The 25,723-nt window shown below is 39.4% G+C and overlaps 1 protein-coding gene across 1 annotated transcript in view; it reads left to right on the top strand.

Moving 5' to 3' along the window:
* Positions 1 to 23,548, top strand: part of atp10a (ATPase phospholipid transporting 10A) — a 67,997-nt gene extending 44,449 nt beyond the window's left edge. The window contains exons 12-21 of the mRNA XM_017718791.2: positions 1,489 to 1,615; positions 2,355 to 2,539; positions 4,915 to 5,281; positions 9,971 to 10,047; positions 12,962 to 13,087; positions 14,571 to 14,771; positions 16,606 to 16,686; positions 16,787 to 16,891; positions 20,252 to 20,439; positions 22,621 to 23,548. Coding sequence (XP_017574280.1) covers positions 1,489 to 1,615; positions 2,355 to 2,539; positions 4,915 to 5,281; positions 9,971 to 10,047; positions 12,962 to 13,087; positions 14,571 to 14,771; positions 16,606 to 16,686; positions 16,787 to 16,891; positions 20,252 to 20,439; positions 22,621 to 23,383 — 2,220 coding nt within the window. The 3' untranslated portion in view covers positions 23,384 to 23,548. The remainder of the gene's footprint in view (positions 1 to 1,488; positions 1,616 to 2,354; positions 2,540 to 4,914; positions 5,282 to 9,970; positions 10,048 to 12,961; positions 13,088 to 14,570; positions 14,772 to 16,605; positions 16,687 to 16,786; positions 16,892 to 20,251; positions 20,440 to 22,620) is intronic.
* Positions 23,549 to 25,723: the final 2,175 nt, after the last annotated feature.

The raw sequence follows: 25,723 nt of genomic DNA, 5'->3' as shown, positions 1-25,723 counted from the left end.
TTCGGTGAACAAGTGAAATCCTCTTTTAAGGACAGAAAGCCAGTGAGGCTTTAGAGAGGCTTCACAACTGCAGTTCTTAATGTTTTGGGAAAAACGCCCACATGAGTGAGGTGTTTGCATGGATCCTAACAAAAAAAGGGATCATGTTCTCCCATCTTGAAATATCTGCCCTGGCTACCTGTATCTTTCAGGATAGATTGTAAAGTTCTGCTGCTAGTTTTTAAGGTTCTAAATAACTTTAAAGTGCCGGTGTACCTCACAGAATGTCTGTGTGTATATGTTCCAACATGTGATCTTAGATCTGCAGATACTGGCCTTCTGTAATTCCTTCTGTGAAATACAGAAAACATGGAGAGGCATCTTTCAGTTATTATGCTTCTTAACTGTGGAGCATTTTGAAAACATGTCTTTTTAACTTGGGGTTAAATTACAATTCTGCATCTCTTTTTATCTTGATCTGTCATTGTCAAGTCTGTTGTAACTGTAAAACATTCTCACCTGTCTGTAAGGCACTTTGAACTGCCATTGGTATGAAAAGTGCTCTTTAAATAAATAGGTTGTTGTTGTTGTAGTTGTTTTGTAACTATTTGTCTAAAGTATATCCTCATTAAGTGAAACACATTCTTTAAATACTTGGTCAACAACACATGTTAAACTAAACTGTAATATTTTAACCACAATAACGTCACATTTCTGATTAGTGCTGGAAATGGAGAGACTGCCGGCACACAGGGTCCGAGCTTGTTTTAAAAACGTAGCACAGACCTGAAAAATATTATTATATGATTATATTATATTAGTTCACCGGATTACTTGAGAATGATCTCTTCCGTTTCATTGGAGGAGGGTGGGTGGAGCTCCTTCTGAGCTGTATGACAGCTAAACTTGCAACTCATGCAATTTTAGTTGCTTCCTAAAACAAGTTTCATGAAACAGCCTGTGAAAACATCAGTAACACATCATGTGATCATATAAACAACATCGTTACAAACTGTTGATATCAACTGAATAAACCATAACCAGGTTTATTGGAGGGTTGAAAAAGATCCTCCTGATTAACTTTATGTAAGGTTGGTAGTTTTCCATTTTTGTTAGTGGCTCAAGCTATGACAAACAACTGTTTCTCAAAGCTGACATTTCTATAAACAGCAATTTAAAAACTCAAATGTAGCCATCCTCTACTCAAATGTAGTCATTCAACTGAGACATGTTTGGTGTTTGAAGTTTGCTTGTTTAGTTTTGCACCGGAGCTACAAGGCAAAGAGTAAAGGGAGCCTTTTTTCTGTTGAATTCAACTGAACTGTTCTGGCACAATACAGCCATTTTAAACAGTGATTAGTTTCCACAGTGCTGATTGGTGGGGTATAAGCTTCTATTTATTTTTTGCCTATTTAGCTTGATGTAGAGCTTTATCACACCATGTTTGTTTAATGAAAAGTCTTACTTAAAGGGATTCTTTGGTCAGCTGTGTGTTGATGTCTTCTTCAGGTCCTCAGTAAGGAGGAATATGCTGGTTGGCTGCGGTGCCACCTGGAGGCCGAAACAGCTATCCAGGGGCGAGAAGAGTTGCTGTTTGAATCTGCACTACGGCTTGAGACTGACCTCCATCTGTTAGGTGAGAAATAATCACACTCAGCTCTTTGGTAATGAATAAATTCATCATATGCCTTCATCACATAGAGCAAAACTTCTCGGCATATGGCTCTTTGCTCCATGCCAGAAGCCTTCTTACTACCTGTGATTTAGGTCATGATTTTGGGTCATGTCATTAAATAAATTGATAAAGATCTGGAAGAGAAGTTTAAAGCTAGTTTCTACCTTTTTATAGTTTGTAGGTTAGGTTTCATTTTCAGGTTATTTAGAAATCTTACCTCTTTGGTAGTTCATTGTTTCATTATAAGATCGCCATGCAAGACTGCGTTATGGAAAAGGGATATTATTTATGCTGTCAAATACAACTGCATAGTTTTAACAAAGTTTATCCCTCCAGCAACTCATGTGCCATCTTTAATATCTGCAACAACATGATAATGATGGTCATTTTTCTTTTTATTCAAAACATTGAGAGAATAGATAATTGAGAAACCCAGTATGGACTCATGGACTGAGTGCATTGTTACACCTCTGGAGTTGAGAGTGGAATCTACTAACATTCTCTCACTGCTAGATTTCATTTAAAGCAACATTACATTTAAGCCAGGTGTCATTGCTTAGGACCCTTTGAAATCCTGACCTGTTAACATACATTTTATATATATATATATATATATATATATATATATATATATATATATATATATGTATATGTATGTCATAAGGAAATATCGTGTGTGTGTGTGTGTGTGTGTGAACAGGAGCAACAGGTATCGAAGACCGGCTGCAGGACGGTGTACCGGAAACTATTGCAGCTCTGAGGAGAGCAGGGCTGCAGATCTGGGTGCTGACGGGGGATAAACAGGAGACAGCCATCAACATCGCTTATGCCTGCAAACTGCTAGACCCAGAAGAGGAGATAATCACCCTAAACGCAGAGTCACAGGTCCAGCCCAAGCTCTTCATACTGCATACTACATCTTTTCTCACTTTCTCTAGTTGTCTTATAATTTCTGAGGTAGCTGAAGTGACCATATTGATTAGCGGCGCAACAAATTATTATTTCTATAATTGATTCATCTGTTCACTATTGATGATTATAGCAATCATAGCTCTGCTTCCTCTCCATCATCCTCTCCATTTGCTTCCCCTGTAATTGTAACAAGCTGTGCGATCTGTGCAACAAGCAACTGAAGCTATAGAGGAATAGAAGCTCCTGTTGTGGATTGCAAACTAACAGAATGATTGAATCATTTGAACTTTATAGAGCATTATAGTTTGCTGCTAAGTAACATTCAAAATGTTACAGCCCTAGTTCTGATTATGGACTGCGGTCATTTTAAGGCTATGGTAATCAGTTCTTGCTCCTATATCTGCATCTTACATAGAATGAGTACCAGTAAGAATGTTAAACCTTCTCCTGAGTGACTCACATAATTCAGTCATTTTCCCTTAACCCGTCCCTCCAGCCTTTGGTCAAAACGGCACGACAGAGAAAGTTGTTTTGACTGTGATCAGGACGGGTCTATTTGAGTGAGTCATCTTACAAATATGCCACTGCAGGTGTCATGCAGCCAGCCTGGATGGCAGACAAGATGTCAGTTCTCGGGATGTTCCGATCCCTGCTGGAAGTGTTTGATTCTTTCTTTCCTTCTCTGTTTTTTTTATTTTCACATTACTCGCTATGTAGAAGTCTCCCTTCTGTTGAAAGTGGAAATTTCCCCAACTGAGCAAACTGTATTGATTTTGAATGAGATCTTATGAAGATGGTCCACCCTTCCTTCCTCAACACAGAAAACACGCTATGGCACTCCAGGAGGTTTGTTTTGAACCTTTTGTGCATAAAACAAATGGGGGGGCGGAAAAGAATTTTGCAGAGTCCTGTGTAGTTGTGTAACTGTGTAGAGCAGCTAGAGCTGAGTAAGGGTTGCAACTCCATAATATGATGTGGACCACGATACAAGCGATACAATACAGTATAACACAGAATGGCTCGCTAAACATACAACATACTTGACCTTTCTGTGTTTAATAGCAGTTATGAGCAGTTGGTATAGTATTTGGCAAATCTTGGTGATGATGCTGAGACAGGAAGCTTGAGTATCTTAGTGTTGAATTTGCTGTAAATTGGCTTCTACATATTCCTCATGGGTGAAAGTATGGCCAAATATCAGCTCAGGACAGCTTCAGTTCTATGTTAAATTGCTTTTTTCCTCTGTTAGAACTAAATTTGAAGAAAAAATGTAAGTTTAAATAAATATCATTGTGTTTGATAATTCTGTCAATCATCATGATTCAAATTCGAAGAATTATGTGTGAGCGCTACAGAAAGGACTAGTGCTATTTAACATAGTGGAACCTTCATATTACATCTGCGATGCAGGTAGACAAACTAAAAAATGTCTATAAACAGACACTACCTAAGTAGTGTTACCTAGTCTTGTAGCTGTGGTCTGCTGTGTGCTTTCTTTAATCTTTGTGCTTTTATGATCAGCATGCTGTTTGTTGAATAAACCTTTTATGTTTTGCACATCTGGTCTGTAAACGTTACAGCGGACCTCTGATTGGTGATTGATAGTTTTATATTTATATATATATATATATATATATATATATATATATATATATATATATATATATTTTTTTTTTTTTTTTATTTATTATTATATATATATTTATATATATATATATATATATATATATATATATATATATATATATATATTTATTTATTTATTTATTTCCTCTGTTCAGTGAAGAAAATCTAGCTGGTGTAGACTGTAAATTTTATGTAGCATTGCCATCTGTCTGTTTCAGGCACAGGAATAGAGAAAACTTGACATGTAAAAATCAGACTCTGAGTGAATAGGTGACATTTCCATTACTGGTCATATAATTACCATATAATAAACACATCACTTCGAATAGTACTTGGTCATTTTAAATGATAATCATATTCCACACAGATGTAATGTGACACAATGTTGTGGTTCTCCACATTTATTTGTTTGGAAACTAAAATACTGCCGAGCTGCTGTGTTGCCACCTTTCTTCTGGACAGAGGCACTTATCCAGTGCTTCTGCTGGTTGGAAGTGTCTTTGGTCTGACTGGAAATGTAAAAGTGTGTTTTTTTGTTTAAGATTGTTAAGATGTTTCATCACATTCCTGAGTTGACTCAACCTTTCCTGCACTTGCAGTATCTGTTTGCCAGATGTTGTCCGGTGCTCCAGAGATTCAGCCTGCATCGTTGCTCTGATCTCTCACTCTGACCTGTCTTCTCTATTTGTGTGTGTGTGTGTGTGTGTGTGTGTGTTTCTCAGGAGGCTTGTGCTGTATTACTAGATGAAAGCCTTCACTACATCCAGGCCAAATTTCTCTGTGGCTCTTCAGCAGACCCACATGCAGCGAAGGCTTTCCAGCAGGACTACACTGCTCTCCGCTTCACCGGTCCTCCCGTTTGCTCTCCGGCCTTTTCTGGCCCCTCCAGCCCATTTCTGGTGCACCGGCTGGGTTTGGTGATCGATGGGCGCACCCTGGCCTACGCACTGGACAAGAGCCTGGAGGATAAGTTTCTGGCCGTGGCTCGGAGCTGCAGGTCAGTGCTGTGTTGCCGCTCCACACCCCTCCAGAAGAGCATGGTGGTCAAACTGGTGCGCAACAAGCTGAAGGTCATGACCTTGGCCATAGGTAAATATTACACTGTGACCATCAATGTGTGCATTTCTTCTATGCTTTAGGACTGAATTTACTATGGAGTATACAGAACCTTTAGCATGTACAGAAAGTAAGTGTAAGTGGAGCTGGCTATCGTTTTGTGGCTGACCTACCTTTGTATAAATGACTTCAACAACAAATCTGAATAGTGAAGACGCTAAAACGCAGATCCCCACAGAACACATTCAAAAAATATGACAAAGGAGAAATGCAAGTTTGGAAACTACTAACTAAACTAGAACTAAAAACTCCACCTATGAACTGAAAAGATCACAGAGGTCTATCTGGCATTTTGTGGGACAGTCCCAAAAGCTTTTTCACATCCTATCAAAACAAAACGGTGCCCTGCATTTTATAGTCACTGATATTTTTCTAAATATTTTTAGTTTAAAACATTTATTTTTTAAAATGTGCATATTCTAAAACTGCATATCTAATTCTTGTATTACCTCATTCCATTAAATAGGCTCACTTGTGTAAAAAAAAAAAGTGGTTTTTGCCACTTTAATACATTTTTTAATATAAGAAAAAATGAAATTAACAGCTAAACTGACAAAAATGGAATGAAAAGCAGAATGAATGTGATGAAAAGGTATTAATTTTTTTTGAAGTGAAGAGATTTGCTTTTAAGAACAAGTCAGTCTTCAGGGTGGTGGCCATTTCTAACAGACTTGTGCTTTTTTTTTTTTTACTTTGTATACAAAAATACAGTTTTACCAGTCAATTTGTTAGTAAAGCCCTTCAAGTTGTTAACTTGCGTAATTTCCTTCCCCTTTTTTGGGCTTTAACAGTGCCATGCCCTGAAATGCATATCATCACTATCCAAAACAGTAACTTTACAGGGGACATCAAAACTGTTCTTTACCTTTTAACATAAGTGTAATGAGATTGTTTTTAGCTATGTGATGTGCTTTTGTCCAGTTTAATCATTATAAATGTCATACAGTGTCTGAAACCACATGAACTCTGTTTGAGATTATTTAATAACTTTATGTGGTTTGTGGCTGGTGTGTGATTTTGAAATGGCATTTGCCTGATGCACAGTGTCGGGATATAAACTTCTATTATGTTTTTAGCTATATTAGCCATATAGCTCCACCCTAAAACCCAAAGAAGCAAAGTTATCTTTAGCTAAACCAATATGATTTTAGCGAAGAGGGGAAATTGTTCAAATTTCTACTACCTTTGAAAAGCTGCGTCATACATGCAGCACACTCAATGCATCACACTTCCTTTCTTCATTGACCTTCTGGCCTCTCCTCCTTATCAGACATGTCAGCACACTCTGGACAGAGCAAGAGACTTTCATTAATCTCCAAAGAAGAAAGTTATTTTTTGTAAAAAATAAATAAATAAATAATCGCGGATTAAGTTCTAAAAGTGTGGTGTTCACTCTTTGCTATATATAAGTAGAACTGCAACTCTGAAGCAGGGTTTGCATCAGACTTGCTTTCTAATTATTTCTTATGACCATGCCTCAGAAAAGCCAGTCCAGCACCGTAATAATGCCTAACGTAGCTACTCGTTTTTGTCGTGTCTCGTACTTTCTTGCTCTGCAAGTGAAATTTGGAAATTAATAGTGCCCAGTTTTGCCAAGTAAACATTTCAGCAGTGAGTGGACAACCTGTGTCTGTGCTGTCCTCTCTGCAGAGTGCCACATTTTACAAGCCCACGCAGCACTCTGCCTAATTACCCAGATGGCGAGAGAGAGAGGGAGAGAGAGAGGGAGAGAGAGAGAGAGAGAGAGAGAGAGAGAGAGAGAGAGAGAGAGAGAGAGAGAGAGAGAGAGAGAGAGAGAGAGAGAGAGAGAGAGAGAGAGAGAGAGAGAGAGAGGGAGAGGGAGAGGGAGAGGGAGAGGGAGAGGGAGAGGGAGAGGGAGAGGGAGAGAGGGAGAGAGGGAGAGAGGGAGAGAGAGAGAGAGAGAGAGAGGGAGAGAGAGGGAGAGAGGGAGAGAGAGAGAGAGAGAGAGAGAGAGAGAGAGAGAGAGAGAGAGAGAGAGAGAGAGAGAGAGAGAGAGAGAGAGAGAGAGAGAGGGAGAGAGGGAGAGAGGGAGAGAGGGAGAGAGAGAGGGAGAGAGGGAGAGAGAGAAAATGGAAATGTAAGATCCAAGCAGACTCTGGCTTGGTCCACCTGCCTGTGGCAGAGAGGAGAGATTATCATCAGAGGTCGTTTTGAGGTTTAAATCCTTGTGTCTCTTATTTAACAAACTTTTTAATGTCTTGCTGCCTTGAATGACACAAGTATATTTATAGCTTTCAAATGGTAGTTTAGGAAGAGAAGAAAATGGAAGTAGACTGAAACGTCCACTGTGGTCATGGAAGAGAGGCCTCAGGCATCAGTGAATGATTTGGGACCTTCCTCCTGCCAAATTATTAAAGGAGAATTGCAAAGATTTTTCAGAAATTCTGCATTATTCGGTGGTTGAGATGTGAAGTTATTCAGAGGTGTTTTATGTGAAATGGTGTAATAAATTTTAGATGTCTAGATCCCATCAGCAGTGCTGTGAACAGTGAATTACTTTGTTAAAAGCTGAACTGTTTAAAAAGCAGAAATTTTGAGAGAAAAAAAACTATGGAATTCCCCTTTAATGGATGCAACGGTATTTAAGATGAAAGCATCTCAGCATCCCATTCTCAGCCTCCTCCAAGACCAAAAATGATCATGTTGAATTTGGCCACTGTATTTGTTTGTGCAGAAGGGTACTGTTTACAGTGTGTTCTCCCCAGACAGCTGTTTGGCCAGTACTCAGTCAGGCAATTGAATAGCTTGACTGGTGGAAAAAAAAAAACAGTGATTGTTTTTGTTGTTCTTATTTGTGCTAACCAAATCAGGTAACTATTGTATTATGCTCTGTTGGTGTTCCAAGAGGTAAAGAAAGGCTTTGTCATTAAACCCCTGTTTTTTTTTGTTTGTTTGTTTTTGTTTTTTTGCTTTACTACCTGTGCTGATTTGAAGGAATGTAGCAATACCCTCAGCTCACAGCTCAATGTGATCCACTATGCTGGGTTCACAATTATTGGTATTCAGTACACTGAACAAACAATAAATAGAGGAAAATTATGACCATATCAGTCACTGTGTATGTGAAATGAATGCAACATAGGACAGTATATATTGCTGCTGTCGGAACAAAACCTCATATCTCCATTTTTGATGTTTTTCCGTTTTTGACGTAATTTCAAAATACGTAATTTTGACGTAAATTCAAAAAGTGTAAATTTCATGATGAGCAGACCAAAATAAATGGCCCAGAATCATTTGGAAAAAGTCTGGTTCCATTGACTTATATTAAAAGTAATGTATGTTTTACATACATGTTGACATTTTGGAGATGCAAGGTTTTGGTCTGACAGCAGCGATATATATGTGTGAGTGTGTAGAGAGAGGGAGACTTTTATATGCTTATTAAAGTCACTGAATGCCTTTTTGTAGTAAGTTGAAAATCTATTTTACCTTGGAATGAACAAACTCATCAATCATCAATGGCCAAACAGACTTTTATAATCAGGATTTTAAGAATTGGTATCTTGTGACTGCTAAACACATACTTGCCTGACACTGCTTCTTACAAAGGCTGGTTTGAAAGACTAAAAATCTTATTGGTCATAAATGTTAGTCAGGGCACACTGCTGACAGATGAGCAACGTGAGCTGTAGCAACCAATTATGTGCTGCTATATTCAGTTCCAAAGTAAAATTTTCCAGTAACCATGGCATATGGTACCAACATTAGGCAGCAGTGGATTGTGAAGGAATTGGCTGCAGCTGATTATTGGAAAGTAATCGGTGAAGGCTTTGAGTGAATACAGCAGAGCAACCAAATCCTCCTCAGCCTCAAACAGCTCTCCTTAAAGCTGAACTATGTAGGATTGTTTTGTTAAAATTGAGAGAAGTACTGAGTTAGGAGGGAAAAAAAACACTAAAATATGGTGTGCGCTGCTGCAAGTCTTCCTGTGATGGAGAGATGATGACAATAGTAGACAGTTCAGTTACAAAGGAAAAGGTGTCCTTTGCCAAATTCTTTTTGAATCCTTTTCCAAGTAGATGAATCTGACGACTGTGAGTGCGTTGAAAAAGTATTCAAACCAAGCGTTACAAGCGTGGGACTCATGGACCCTCTGTGTTAGTCTGTCAGGAACACAAGTGTGTTGCTCCATCATGCCAGAATAAGAGTAGTTCTAAGGTATTAAAAGTAGAGAGAAAGAGTGAAGTATGGAGAAAAACAAAATCAAATCTGTTAAAAGTAAGTGGCAGGCTGAAAAAATCCGAACGTGGAATTTGAAACCAACCTGAGCCTGACAAATTTGGAATTTGTAAAGTGACATCCTGTCAGGTTTGAACAAATATTTGGAGCTCTCCTCTCTACTCTGGTGAGCTTTTATCTGTATTTCTCTGATTACTTAAATTTAAGTCACCTTTACAGTAGCTGTAGAGATATTGTTTTAAAGTGCATTAGAGCTGTTTAATATTGAGGTAGTGTGAGTCCCAGAATACACTTACTGTTCTCATAGCCAGCTAACTGCAAAGGCCAGTTTCTGAGGTTGCCTTATGCTTTTTTTAATATTTATTTCATCGTTTATTTCCTTCAGCTGAGCACTCCCATACTGTGCTACGTTTCTATTAAAGAATCTCTCTCTCTTGCTTTCTCTCTCATTAATCCTAGGTGACGGGGCTAATGATGTCAGCATGATCCAGGTGGCGGATGTTGGAGTGGGCATTTCGGGACAAGAGGGCATGCAGGTAAGGGGAAACAAAGGAGGAGACTGCTCAGGATGAGAGAAAAGGGATAGAATCAAAGTCACAGTAAGGTGACCACTGGATAGTTTAACAGAGCAGCTGTTGAATTAATGCTGTAAGAGGCTCTGCATGTTCTTGCAGGTATTATGCTTTTGTAGATGTGTTGTAATTGTGAAGATGTGGAAGTGCCAGACATCTTTTGACTACTTGGGTCAGTTAAAAGCAGATTCATCTGTCAAGAACTGAAACAGTTACAGATTGACACACACAAGAACTCGAAAAGATCCTCAGATGTAATGAAGTGTTTCTACATACAAAAATCAGAATTGTCCAGGATGTGGTCTTCTTTGGGGTCCTTTACGCATGTGAAAGCTGGACAATTACAAAGCAGGACAGGAAAAGTATTGTTCTCAAACTGTGGTGCTGGAGAAGGCTTTTGAGAGTACCTTGGATGAAGAAGAAAACCTGGATAACTAAAGTGAATCTCTCACGTTGGACATATATGAGAAGAACCAATTTATTGGAAAGGACAGTTATGACCAGCTGAAGGAGAATGTGAAAATGGCACCAGTTACAAATAGAATGGATACAATCACAGAGAACATATTCTGGAGAAACACTGTACGGTGGCTAGGAGTCAGAACTGACTTAACCTCACTAATTATGTATATATAATTGCATGTAGGTGATTGGCATCCATCTTCAATCCTGAAGGCCAGAGTGCAGCTTGGTGCAATGATTTTCTTGCTCGGACACACTTGATGCAACTCAGCTGTAAATTATGTGGTCTAGTAGGTGTATTTGAGTGGGGAAATCAACATGGCTGCACTACAGTACTCCAGGGCCCAAGTTGTACTTCCCTGGTCAAGCATCATTTATCATCATAATAATAATAATAATAATAATAATAATAATAATAATAATAATAATAATAATAATAAAAAAGACAATAAGAAGAGAAAACCTAAGTGAAGAAGAAGAAGAAACAGGAGGAGGAGAACACTTAATAGAGCACTTTTCATGCTGATGGCAACTAAAAGTGCTTTAAAGACAGCTGATGAAGTTTACCAGTAATGGAAGAAATTAAAGTATTAAAGATAATCCATTTAAATCACCTAAAGCAACAGAGCAAATTAATAATGTAAAACATTAATTAAAGAGAGATGTTCAAATATTCTAAAAAAGCTTGACTGTCTAATAAAAGGTGGAACAGAAGGCATTTACAGAAGCCCAGTCTCTACAGATCCATCACGTTTTGGAAAATGGACATTCTGCAAGGTACGGCAGTGCTCAACTTGCTTTAAAAATAATTTTTAAAAAATGCAAGCGAACATGCCTTTATATTGATAACACAGTTCTTACATTTATCTAAACATTATTTCGTTTTATGTCTTAATGGAGAATTCTGTTTTCAATTAATTCGGTCATTGAATTCTTTGAAAACAGCTATGTGGAGTGTTTTTTTGTAAGCACATCAGTTCGGTTTGCTATCTAAAATAAACAGTGGACCCACAAGTGTCTTGAGTTAATAAATGTAGTGTTGAAAATGATTAAATGGTGGTAAATCCTGAAAACAAAGTTCATACCCTCCAAATATGGAAACCGTTGTTTTGAATGAATTGTTTCTGTGATGTCATGAGAACCAGCTCATTTACGCATAGCCTACAGTAGTTTATCTTTGTTTATTCCTATTTAAATACAAGACAGCCAAATCCAGAACAGAGCTCATTTGTCTTAAATCAGTCTTAAAGGCACAGTACCAAAACAGCGTGTTTAATTGTAAGAGATGTTGGAAAATGTTAAGTACCTTAATAGAAAAGTAAAATACAAGGAAAATGTAGTATAAGGGCTTCAAATGTCTCAGCCCCATCACCACCACATTTCACATCAAACCACTCTGAACGACTTTCTTTACATTTTACAAATTTAATTATGCAGAAATTCCCTTTAATTAGTATACTGGTAGCACCAGCTGGCTGGCATTGGGTCAATGTGCAGCATATGCCAAGCTCACCAGGCCTTACCCTTTGTCCTGCGCTGGAAACAAACCCTGCACAATGACATCAGCCCTGGCACAACTGCTGCCCTCCAACCACCTCCATCTACGCAAGTCCCCTTTCTGTGCCAGATGATGCAACCCGGACACGGGAGCAAGACATTCATACTGATGAGGAAGCACACCAATTAACCTGAGGGTGAGGCAGCAAGAGGCACGGTGCACTGCGAGCGCATCTGCTAAACATTCTCCTGTCTCCTGCCTCTTAAAAACGACTCTGGCCTGATTAATAATTTCATTAGGAACTCAGCACACTGGCATCTCATTAAGTCTCAAGATGCACTTAACTTCCTCCTTGTCCCGCTGAGCTCAGTGTGCATGATTAACAAGCTTCTCCTGTTATGAACCTGATCTCCACTTAATCCTTTAGACCCCGATCAGAAAAGTCCTCGTCTTCTCCAACTTTAATACTGCAGTTAAGGCTTTTCTCCCTAACTGACAGGAAGAGACTGACAATGGAAAAGATGGTGCTGGAGATGTCAGGCTAAATGTATAACCCTGTGACTGATGGATGACATAACTGTCTGGTGCATGCAGCTGTCACAAATGTCTTAGAAAATGGGACAAGAGTGATGTATGTGTGGGACATTTTTCACAATTCCCTTTTTGCAAAAATGCCATTCATCTGATTGATTTTATTTATTTTCATTCTTCAAACAAGGCTTTGTTGTTGTTGTTTTTTTGTTTGTTTGTTTGTTTGTTTGTTTTTGCTTTCGTTATATGCATATGCAAATTTTTTTCACATGTTTCAGGTGATCTTAAATGGAGTGATTTCAAGCTGTTCTGGTCAGTGCTCCAGGGATTTGTTTTCTTGGCTAGTGTGTTTGTGTCACTGATGTTGATCGTGTTTTGTGTTTGCAGGCAGTAATGGCGAGTGACTTTGCCCTCCCTCGGTTTCAGTACCTGCAGAAGCTGCTTCTGGTTCATGGGCACTGGTGCTACTCCCGTCTAGCCAACATGATCCTCTACTTTTTCTACAAAAATGCTGTAAGGACTTGAAGTTGACTATTTACGTTCTCTAATAGGGGTGTGAGTAAGTAAACCCTGCAGTGATACTCACTCCAAGAATACAGTTCTGCTCAAAAGTAGATACTTGATCAGTACAGAAGGGGCAAAAAGGTATTCCAACTATTCCTCAGGGAGATGCAATTCCAAAGAGAATTCCATTCCTGGCAGTGTATCAGCATAAAATTTACATTTGCATTTATGGTATTTGGCTGACGCTATTATCTAGATCGACTTACAATTTGATCAATTTACACAGGTAGGTGAAGGTAGTGTTAGGAGTCTTGCCCAAGGACTCTTATTGGTAGCGTAGGGTACTCCAAGTAGGGGATTGAACCCCAGTCTACAGCATAGAAGGCAGAGGTGTTACTCACTACGCTATACCAACCGTTGACGCATGCATCTTTGTCAGTGCACAATTACAAAAGCAAACTTTGCAAGCCAGCTTTTGCAACCAGTAGTGTTTTTGATTCAGCTGAAGAATGTGGAAAATATCCACACGAACACAATCATTAGGGGCAGTTTGAGTGCTGGGCAGTCTTGAATTTAAGATTTAAGGTATTTGTGTCTGCCCTGCGATGGATTGGCGACCTGTCCAGGGTGTATCCTGTCTTTCACATAATGACAGCTGGGATAGGCTCCAGCACCCCCTACCGTGACCCTATCTGGACTAAGCAGATGATGATTATGATGATGGTGGTAGTAATTGTGCATGTTTTATAGGTTTAAAACATCTTTTCATGTGCTTATAGCAAAGGTAAAACCCATTTCCAAACTTTGAAACACTTTGTATGTACAGGTAAGTAATAAATCATGTGGCCACTGCCTCTCTGCATTCACAACACCACTGCCTTAAAGTCAACCTGAAATTAAAATGGACCTTTTTGCTTTGTTAGTTCAGATGTTTGGTTGTATTAAGCATAATTTGTTAAACCAATCCAAAAAGACAAAGTTCTTGTATTTCTGTAATCTTTGATTAAAGTGTAGTGAACTTTTTACACCTGTGAAAATTATTATTATTTAAATAATATAACCATTCCCCCCCATCATAGAGTTCGAGCTCACAGACCCTTCCTGATCCTGCGTCTTGCTGGAAAATGCCATAGTGCACATGAAAAATGCGTTGGGACTTCTGACTTTAACGTAGTTACTTCCCCAGGTCCTGGCTTTTTCTATAAAGACATGTTATAGATGACATTGCATGGACCTCCCTGAAGTTATTTTCTTTTGCCGTCAACCATTTAAAATGAGTAGCGCTTAAGCATTGGTGTTTTCTCTCTTTATATGCTCTTTTATTAATGAAGATCTATCCTTGTGTGGTCCTGGGAGCGCCTCCGCTTAATGATGATGCATTGCTCATAATGAGACAACAGCTGCATACTTCATTGTAGGCTAGTGGTGCTTTTTTTTCCCCTTTGTCCTTACTTTATTTTTCTCCTTGTGTTTCCTAAAACTCCCTCTCCAGATGTTTGTGGCCCTCATCTTCTGGTATCAGTTCTACTGTGGGTTCTCCGGGTCAGCCATGATTGATCAGTGGTATCTTATCTTCTTCAACCTGATGTTCTCTGCGTTCCCCCAGCTCATCACTGGCACTCTGGACAAAGACGTGTCAGCAGAGACCCTACAGGAACTACCTCAACTCTATATGAGTGGACAGAACTCTGAGGTACCTTTTTCCCTGTAAAGGGACATTATGTAAAAAAAACTGACTTTTCTTTTCTTGAAAATATTCTCAGTCCTCATTTATAGAAACTTGGACATATTTGCATATGACTGGTTGTTCAGCCAACAACATTTTAGATGAGTGCAGTAACTGCAGACTGCAGATACTCTGTAGTAGTTACTTTAACACTATTAAAGCTTCAAATAATACTGATCACTCCCCAGTACATAAGGTCCATTTATGGAAACTAAGCAGCAAAATGTCTGTTTTGAATGCATTATTTTTGTGCTGTCATGCATATACATACATCCACCCATTCAGCCTGCAGCTGTTTAGCCCCACCCATTCACACTGAAGTTATAAGGAGTGTTTCAGTCAGTGCTGCTTTTTAAATGAGGCACAATACAGGGCAGCAAATCAGAAATTTACATCTGTCAGTCTTAAAAGCACAATAACAAATAGTGTGTTTATTTCTAAGGGATATAGAGAGGTTGGAAAATTTAAAAATAAGTTGGTCATTTAAAAATAAATTCCGACTGTTTGTGGTACATTAAACCATACAGATGTAATCACTGTAAACACGATACAGGAAAAATGCAAAATATGCTTTCTTTAAACATTGTGCTGTTCCTGGTTATCAGTAAACAAATATTGTTCCATCCAGATATCTGGCATGAGTGGCTGATTTTTAAATTTTTTTATTTTTTCTCTTCTCTCTAATGTCCCTGAGGATTTCGGTCCAAAGCTAACAGCTTGTTTAGAATATTTCACTCCAGACTGCTTTTTGAACGAGGCACTCAAACATTAGAAGTGGATGTTGGTGGGGGGTGCAAGAAAAATTTTGTCCTGATGATGTTTCACCCTATTCATCACGGCACAGCATAGAGGAGTCAGTGCAGTATTGTTAGCCATGGCACAATACCAATGCTGCTGATCAGTGACAGGAGTACTGCCAAAAACAGGCTGATGATAACAAGTAGACAATTTGTCATAATCAACCTGTAATTCCATTAGTGTAGATAAATTGCAGCCATTGCGTTTTTGGCATATGACTTTCAGTGGGTGGGACAGGAGCATTGTTTTCCATAGACAGTTGCTTGACACTGGAAACACAAACAGGTTCAATCTAAAGAATTCAGGCCCAAGGCAAAAGGTGCCAACTGAGCGCCTCGGACCACCTTAACACGTGCTGGCGAAGAGACAGCTAATGGCCTCAAAAGCCTTGCTTTAGACAAAAAGAAAAACCCTATTAGAATCCCATGCAAACCAAGAAGAGACCATAGAAAAGCAATAAGCACTGGCTTAAATTCATTCCTATGGTGCTACCAGTAGCTGTATAAAAGTGAGTAACCTCATTGTTGTGTTCATATGCGCACACAGGCACACATGCATATCGGTATCTTCAAAATGTTGTGTCTGCAATAATTCTTCTTTAACTAAGGGGAAAATATGTTCCCCATACAGTGTAATTGCTTTTTTTTCATGAGCGATATTTCTATACCGGTCCTTTTACCTCAGAAATGAAAGAAGAAATGGCCCAGAGGAGCACCACTAGGGAATGGTAATCAAACTGGGGAAATCTTTTATAAAATCCAATAAGCCGTGCACAGAATGCTGGGATTGTCCAACACTGGGCAATTAAACCGGAATTGCTGCCACTGCATTGCTCCCAATATGCCTGTGCTGAGTTTATTGGCCCTGAACCGTCACATTCTGCTGCTCCATTAGAAGGCCATCCTATAGTATTCTAATGAAACACACTGCTGCCTGCTCTGTCAGATTTTGCCAGCTGCCCGAGCAGGCCAGTGAACTTGAGATGTCTGCCCTCTTTTCACAGGAGTATAAACCGTACATGTTCTGGATGAATATGATTGATGCCTTCTACCAAAGCCTTATCTGCTTCTTCATTCCCTACTTTGTGAGTCTGTGGTCAAAAATCACTACTTCTGTATAATCTGTTTATATGTTGTAGATTCTGTTTGAAGCTTATCTGTTTCTGTCTTGCTTTCTGTCTGTAGGCGTATGCAGACTCAAACGTGGATCTGTTCACCTGGGGCACTCCCATCACTACACTTGCCCTTTTCACCATTCTGCTGCACCTGGGCATTGAAACTAAAACCTGGGTGAGGAAAAACTCGCAACCTTTTTTCTCTGCAGAGGTGCTATTAGCACTGAAGTAGCTTTTGCTGTTTCATAAGAGTAATGCTTCACATCAGTGGCGATGTGTCTTTGCCACAGTTAACATTATGCCATATGGTGTTACTTAAGTATCACTTAAGTATGTTAGACTGAAAAAACTGTAGCGTAATCATGTGTTTTACAATGTTATAATGTGGTTTTTAAGATTCTGTCTCCATATGCTTTTATGGTTTTAAGGCAAATATCCCAAATTTTGTACATTGGTGATGGCTTGTGCTGAACATTTGAATTGCCTATTGGGAAAGACCAAATCCTGTGATTTATATGCTCAGTGCTGTTGACCTGCTGTGACAAGGGTGCTTACACTGCACATGAAACGCAACAAATTGATAGTTATGTATATTGATAATTTCCTATAAAAGTGTTTAGTTGGAAACAATGAAACTCTGTAAGCTACTGAGCAAATGTGCTGCAGCATCATTGCAGTCTTTTGCCATGCTGTGCAACTGTACTGAAGCCAAGAGATTTATGTCTAAGGTAGGACAATATGGTTTCACTGCCTAATGGATTTATTAACTTTTATACCTTGCAATTTGTCACACAAAACTGAGTTGGCATATATAGACGTAACTGTATAAAATGTTGCCTTTATTGCCTGTCTTATGTTATTTGTTCTCACCTGTTTGGTGTAGTGGTTGTTTTTATGCAGATTGCATAGAACTTTTGAGAGATCTGCACAAACTGACAAGTGGACAAAATTTCTGGAATGTCAAAATCCATTGTTCCTTTAGGCAGGTCCTCTGCCTGATTTGCACTGCACATGTGTACACTGCATTAGGTTACGTTTAGCTTGGGGAAACATATTTCATTAGATCTGCTCTAATAGCAAATCATGAACATGCACCTGCTGTGCACATCACTATAAAGCAGTGTTTAATACAGAAACCACTGTATAAGTAGTCTTTCCTAGTTTAATACAACCTGGTTATAAGTTTCTCTCTGTCAGAAGAAACATTTAGGTTTAAGGGCAGAGATGAAAAGAATTTGGACAAAAACTTGCTGTTCCTTTCATTTTGGTTTAGCCTGAGAGCAGAGTATAAGGCTGAGTAGGTCAGTGCACTGTGGCTTATACACCCGAACAGTACACTAACTGTTAGATATGAATATAAATGGCTTTCATTTAGACATATAATACACTGTCTGTGTGGAGAAGCAGTTATGTGTATATAATGACACTAGAAAGCCATTTGTAATTGAGCCTGTATTTGCCCAGCTTTGTTCATGCTATTGTTATTGTAATGCTAGTACAGTTTAAGGATGTTTTCACAAACATGTTTTACAAAACTACTAAATAATCACAGAAAGCTCTGTGTTAGCTGGATAGCTTGCCAAGCAGGCGAGACAGCAAAATGCACACGTAGTTAAGAATATGAATATGACCATTTTGTTACGCCTGACCACTTCCTATTTCTACTGTTACATCAAAGGCATGATTGCAAAATGATAGAGGATGCTTGTGAGCAAGTATTTAATGAATAGGGCTGAATGGAGCTATACTACTGAAAATGAAAAATCTTAACATTTTTACCTTTTTGTGGGAAGGGAGGATGTATTTTATAAAAAAAAATGTATTAAAAAAAAAAGTTTTCTGGTTTTCTAAAGGTTTTGAGCAATAAGACGCTTGCCTTAGCACTATGATATGCTGACTGGCACTACTGCTACTTGGTGTTGATTGGCTGGCATTGCTACTGCTTAGTGCTGATTGGCATTACTGCTACTGAGCGCTGATTGGTTGACATTTCAGCGACTTGAGTGATGACTGGTTGGTGTGCTGATCAGCTCATTGGATGAAGCGATTCATGTTTACTGAGGCCATGAACGTAAATTGGGCGCTGTTAGAAAGTTCTGTTACTGGAGTTCAGAAGCACCGAATAATATGGTAGCAGTGTTGAAATATTCTGTGCTGGTCTGTGTACAAAAAATTGTATGTATTTTTTTTATGAAGCATTTACAACCTATGATTTTGCACAAAAACACTTCAGAAGCCATTCATGTTCGATTTTCGGTGTACAATGGGCAGGGGACACAGATTGGGTAGTGATGGGGCTTTGCTTACCTCACAAATGTCAAATTATGGCCACTAAAGCTGAAACTCAGTCCAATCCTAAAGGTTTGTAGATGACAACCAAATTGGACCTAAAGACATGTTACAATCACACTGTGTGCCTGACTTTTGTACAATATAAAGATTATTATCTGATTGTATTGTATCAAAACTCTAGACAAAGTTGTAAGGAAATGTGAGGAGCTGGTGAAATGACTGTAGTTTTTCAGCAGTAACCATTCTCTGTGTTTGTACTGCAGAATACAGTACAGACAGGAAAGCATCTCTCCAGGAATGTGATGAGGCTGTTAGCTGTGGTAGTGCAGGCAGACTGACCTGGCTCAAGATATTTATGCATTGAGCTGGGTTGATTGGATTGAATCAGGAGACACTGCGCCATCAGAAATGAAGCATTAGCCTGACAAGAAAAGCAGCCAGCCACTGCCCAGCCTCCACCACTCATTCTCACATATACACACACAAGTGGTCTGTGGTATATGTTCCTCAGATGGAGCCCTGGGAGGGGGGGGGGGGCTGTGTGTGTGTGTGTGTGTGTGTGTGTGTGTGTGTGTGTGTGTGTGTGTGTGTGGTTTATGCCTACCAGGCTCCTTCTTCTGCTCTCTCTCTCGCTCTCTCTCTCGCTCTCTAGCCCATTTTAGATTTATGAGGCCGAATTGGATTAGAGCTCTTTCCATTACACCACTGCTGTAAATTTTCAGCTGACAAGTTTCTGTGCGTGAAAAATGCCCCCGGCGGCTCAGCCGTCTTCACCAACACGACGGCTTCTTGTGTGTACGAGGTCATTCTTCATGGCCAGTGCTGCACTTTAAGAGTAAATGTTTCCAAAAGGTGGATTGGCAGGTGCATCATTTTCCAACCTGCTCAAGGAAATTAACTTGTGTACCAGAGAGATGGGCTTGATTCAGGCGGTTTAAGATGTAATAGAGGCTAGCGTGTGCTTATTGTGTTCAGTCTGTAGTATTAGGGGGTTAGGGTGTAAAAGTTCTGTTACTCTGAAATTGGCTTATATATAATTTTGTTTTTTTCCACCAGCTAACACAATGCTTTAATGTTTATTTGTATTTATTATAATGCTTACTACACAGATAAATAGCTTTGTGCATCATTTTTGTCAGATGATAAAATGCATACGTAAAGCAGTATTCTTGTTACAGGTTTACACAGGCTTATAATTCTGTCAGTTGATGTCTTTGCCCTTTGTGTTCTTTTTGTGTTCCAGACCTGGATGAACTGGACATCAATTGCGTTCAGCATAGTACTCTTTTTCATGGTGGCCCTGTGCTACAACGCCTCCTGCCCAACCTGTTACTCCCCCTCCAACCCTTACTGGACCATGGAAAGACTTCTGGGTGACCCTCTGTTCTATCTGATGTGTATCATCACTCCGATTGCTGCTCTTCTGCCCAGGTATGCTTTACTGCATTTGACTGTTTTACGCACTCTTACAATTGTGTTTATGTATGAGTCTGTATGTAAGTATAGCTTTTGGCATCCATAACAGTGAGTTGTCTGGAAGATGGTGAAGAATCCCACTGTGGGAGGGGTTGGTGGAGTGCTCACATCCAACACTTTTGTTAAATTCATGAATCTTGGACTGAGGTTTGATAGCACAGGGCTTTCATGTTTGGTCCATGGAGATAAAGTCTGAACTATGTATATTTGTGTGGCTATATAAGAAATTATATATTATGTATTTACATTTGAGTAATGAATAGTTTATTGGCCTTAATGCTTAATGAGTGTTCATTTGGGTCATTTGCAATACAATTTCAAAATTATGGTTTATTGATAAAATTCCACGTCATAGGGGTATTTGGCCTTTGGCTATTTATTAAGAGCTTGCATTGAATGTATAGATCAGTGGTGTAACAAGTCATTCCAGGGCCCATATGCAGAGATTTTGGGCTGGGGTTATCTTATTCCAAGACACAGACAAACACAAGGCAAGTTCTGCAAGACCTGACACAATAGTGGAAAATACTTATAGGGCTAATAATATTATTATATAATGGTAGAAAACAAGAAAGTTGCAACCTTGCAACACTCAACATTTCGCAAACTGACTTCCAACTATGCACCAGGTGTAAAGTACAGAACTGGTACAGTGGCGCCATCACTTTCAAACTACATTGATCAGGGAAAGTTTTCAGTTTACCAGTACAGATCAAAAATATGATTCAGTGATCATTTCAGAAGTCAACTGAACCTTATCATCTGAGGTTCGATCTGATCGATTCTATAGAGAGTTTGCCCTTTTCATGCCATTATATTAACAAAGGCATGACTGCAAGAGGCTGTTAAGAAAGACACAGTAGTGGCAAAGTTACAAACACGTAAAACCTTATCTAAAGATGGTGCAGACTTCACTGAAACTGTACATATCAGATGACTGTCAACTCAGTAAACATGGGTGTCTTTGATTTAATTGTGTGTGTGTGTGTGTGTTCTGCTGATGTTGAGGCAAGGAAACAAATTCAAAGCTGATTTGTTCAACAACCCCATTTCCTAAGAAGTTGGGACACTGCATAGTGTAAATAAAGACAGATACCTACAAATATCACAGAGCTAGGGGTGGCTATCCAGATGGCATGGCTCAACATCCCTGTAGGTGTCTTCCATCCACTTCAATGCCGCATCAATCAATCAATCAATCAATGCCACATCAAGTTGCTGCACTTCCCCATGCTAGAGGGGGTCCTATATGATACTAGTTTCTGTCCCATGATTTTTGGCATGTGCATTTTGATTTTGATGCCTGCAACATGTTTTAAAAAAGTTGGGATGGCAGTCAGTAACATGATTGGTATAAAGAGCATCTCGGACATGCTGAGTTTTTCAGAAGTAAAGATGGGGAGGGACTCACCACCCTGCATGTGCAAATTCAAGGATAATAAAAAACTTCAAAAAAGATTTCATCATCTACAGTACATAAGATCATTTAAAGATTCTGAGAAATCACTATGCAAGGAACAGGGCTGAGACTCAGTCTCAGTATTGGGTGTCTTTTACAGTTTTCCTCTAATGACCAAATTTGGAAAAAGCTGTCAGTCTGTGAACTTAAAAGTTTGACCAAAGACACAGCAGACAGCTCATGGGAGGTGTTTTAGTGAAGTACCAATAAACATTAAGATCAAGCTGATTTTACACTGTACTCATGTAGATTTAATGAAATCTAACTTTGAGCATCATTTGATGAATTGGTCAGTTTTGATATCAGCTAGATACCTCTTTATAAACTAAACTTATGAGGTCAAATAAGTTACAATGTAAACATCCAATGTGGTAATGGTGTAAATTTCAATCCACCTGTCGCCTACATGCTGTGGCTGGCAAAGAAACAGAATGCAAGATAGCCTTAGGAATGTTTCTTCATCTGCTAAGAAGTGGTGGAGATTATATGCTTTGATAACACAAGAAGTAGAGGCAAGTCAACGGCCCCAACAAAACATGGGCCTGTATGCAAAAGCATACCCTTCACACCTGGATGCTATACCACTGGTATTGATTTTACAATATGCAGTGCCACTCAGTCACTCAGTCTTCTCATACACCTGTGTGCGTGTGTGTGTGCGTATGTGCGTCTTTCAGATACTTCTATAGAGCCTGTCAAGGATCTTTGTTCCCCAGTCCGTTGCAAGTTGGACGACAGCTGGACAAACTGCCACTGGAGATGCGCAGGCACTTCCTGAGCCAGAGCAAGATGAAGTTTGGCTCTGCTGGGTCAGTACGTCCCAATCGCCCTCCACTTTTCCCTTTCTGCAGGCCTTTCTTTAAAGACTGCAGCTTGAGGGTCCAACACACGCATAACACCACCACCAAACGGAAGGACAAAGCAGGACAAGCCAATCCAGTCCACTCGAAGGGCATGGAAATGAAGGACACACCTTTAAGCTCAAAGAATCCTGAGAATCATCTCATGTGTGCTCAGAAAGTGGAAAGCAGAGGGGGGAAACGGGGCTCAGCAAGCCCAAACTCTGAAACTTCAAAGTCTAGAGACCACCCTGCAGGCCCAGATGGCCTAACCGAGAGCTGCACTCTACCTTACCCCAAAGAGCCTCCTCAGGCTGGAGAAATTTCACTTCCTTCAGACCTGGGCACATCCCTGAGCCCAGGACAGTCCAGTGAACTCGGCTGGCTCACCTCCACACCGCTGCTGCCTCAGACAGAAAGCGTGCAGCTCATATCGCCCCCTAGTGGGGGTCCTCCTGGTGTTACTTATAAAAAGAACCAAGAAGTTTTGGACTGCTCAAACCCAAGCCTTCTCATACAGAAAGGTGGTGAGAACCCCTCCGATTCACCAGACTATCTCCAGGAACACTCAAAACCACCTTTCAGAGCAAACATTTTATGATGCCTTCTGCATATCTGTTACTCCGGTCCAGATTTGCACGTTATCTATAAGAAAGTTTATTCTATTTTCAGGAGAGTTCTTTTATAATGCTATAGATGGGTACTATACATATATATTTTAGATGTGTAAAATTAAGATTAAAGATTATTTTTGAGAGTAGGCAGCACAAGCAAACTGGATGGTCTTATCATTTGTTTTACTATTAAGTGTTTTTTGTATGTGTTTTATGTTTTTTTTTTTTTTTTTTTTTTTTTTTTTTTTTTTCTCCTTTTTATGTCTTGTTGAGCCATCTCAGCTCTTGAGGATATTTTGGAACATTCCTTTCTGTTATTCGGACCTGGATGATCTGGCCGGTTCCAAACACTAGGTTCTGTCAAACATATTGAACAGCACTACACCAACTGCTTAGCTTGACATTTTTTACCATTCTAAGAACCAAGTTGCCTTAAAGGTCAAGAAATATCTCAGATTTCCGAAGGTGCTTTGACACTTGAAAGTAAAGCTGCAAATTTATTTTCTCCAAAGTGCCCTTTCTCTTTAGCTTCAGTTAGCACCTGTACATGAAACCCCTCTGTAGAACCCTCAAAGAACACACAAATAAACAAAAAAACACTGTAGCTGAATACTTTTCCACCAGCTTACCTTAATGCACTACAAAGCAGCCTTGAAAGCAAGGGTACCATTTTACAGAATTATGCTGAAGCTCAGAGGTGAAATATGTCAATGTTTCATGCACTTGCATCATGACAAGCTAGTTCAAATGTTGCCAGATTTGTATAGAAAACTTGAAATCCCCGCTTTGCCGCTGAGCACCGCCTCTCTCTGCCTTTTGATACACACACATTAATGATGCTTGCATCATTTCCAGCCAAAGATAGCATTTATATGCCTTTTTTGACTACATATGCTGCTTACTTTTGTGTATTAAGCTATATGGAGCTGGAGATTTATGCTTTAATGCTGAAGTTTCATACGCAGTGTAATACCTTTTAGAAAATTGTTGCTTATTGATGTTCACTTCTCGGAATTTTTTTTTTTTTTTTTTTGCTGTTTACTAGAAGCTTACAGTTGGAACTTATAGATATTAATATATGCAAATTCATTCAATCTGTTCGGAAAGCCATTCTGATTCAACCACAATCTGTTCATTTCTTGCTTTCCCCATTTTAGATGTTAATGAACCTTTTATATCTCACTGACTGTCCTGGACCAAAGATGCAAAACGCATATAAGAGTTTTAACCCTTGAAGTTGCTTCCAGAGAAGTAGAGTGGTTAGAGCTTCCATCAGGTTTTTGTCAGTCACTGCTGGACTGCTGTGCTCGTGGTTTTTGTTTTTTTTTTTTTTTTTTTTTTTGGTGAAGTTTGTTTACCATCACCACTTGAGTTGTAACTGTTTGTCATACTGTGCCAATACAGGAAGCACTATAAATGGTTGTCTGTGTTTATGACCTCAGGCCCTCAGGAAAAAGCCTGCGAAAGCACAGGAATAGAGGACTCCATTTCACATAAACATTCCACTTCTGTCACTGTCTGCCATTCGGTCAACTAATGAGCAATGCGGGAGCAGTGCAGTGAAAGGTCTCCTGGTTTAAAACCTGTAACGTGCAATGAAGGGAAAGGCACCAGGTTCACCCAAGTGAAGTGCCTTTGTGGATGACATCTATGCAGCCAGAATAAATGGCCTGTAATGCTGAAAAAAACAATGGTGTGTGTATAACTTCTGAAACAGCCCCAGGTGGACACCTAAATTATGCTTTGAGAGATTGCTGCTAAACGTTTGTCCCTTTTTGACCTTGAGCTTTATAAAGAAAGGCAGTCTTATCAAATTATCCTATTATTTGATTTCTGAAACTGCTGTCAGGAGAGTTGTAGCATTCCTCTAGCACAGTATGCAGTCGTTGTGGGGTTTGTTCAGTGCAAGCATTTGATTATGGTTAATGCATGAAAATTACCAAATTTGTATTGTTTCCTTTTCTGGTCATCTGATAATTGACAGGCTTCAGATCCTGAAGTTGACTTGTTACAGGTGTTAAGTATGCTAGGAAAAAAATCAGTGTGGTTTTCCATTGTGCTTTGGTGGTGTTTGTTTGTTTTTTGGCTTGTTTGTTGGTCCCTAACAGTGAAGTGTTCCTAGGAGTGGATCAGCATCTCTCCCAGTGATTTGCACAGTGTCTAGGTGGCAGATGAAAAGCAGCAAAAACAAGCACACAAGCAACCTTGTCCTGAAAAGTCTGAATAAGTGCCTTGTTGGATGTCTGTGTGCTCAGGTTTGGGGAAGCTGAGCAGTGAGAGGCAGTATTGTGTGTTGGTTCATTCCCTTATAAACACTTCTCTGCTTC

Source organism: Pygocentrus nattereri, chromosome 26, assembly GCF_015220715.1.
Source record: "Pygocentrus nattereri isolate fPygNat1 chromosome 26, fPygNat1.pri, whole genome shotgun sequence".
NCBI classification, from domain to species: Eukaryota; Metazoa; Chordata; class Actinopteri; order Characiformes; family Serrasalmidae; genus Pygocentrus; species Pygocentrus nattereri.
Note: the sequence above shows the minus strand (reverse complement) of the source record. Positions and strands in the feature narration are given on the sequence as shown.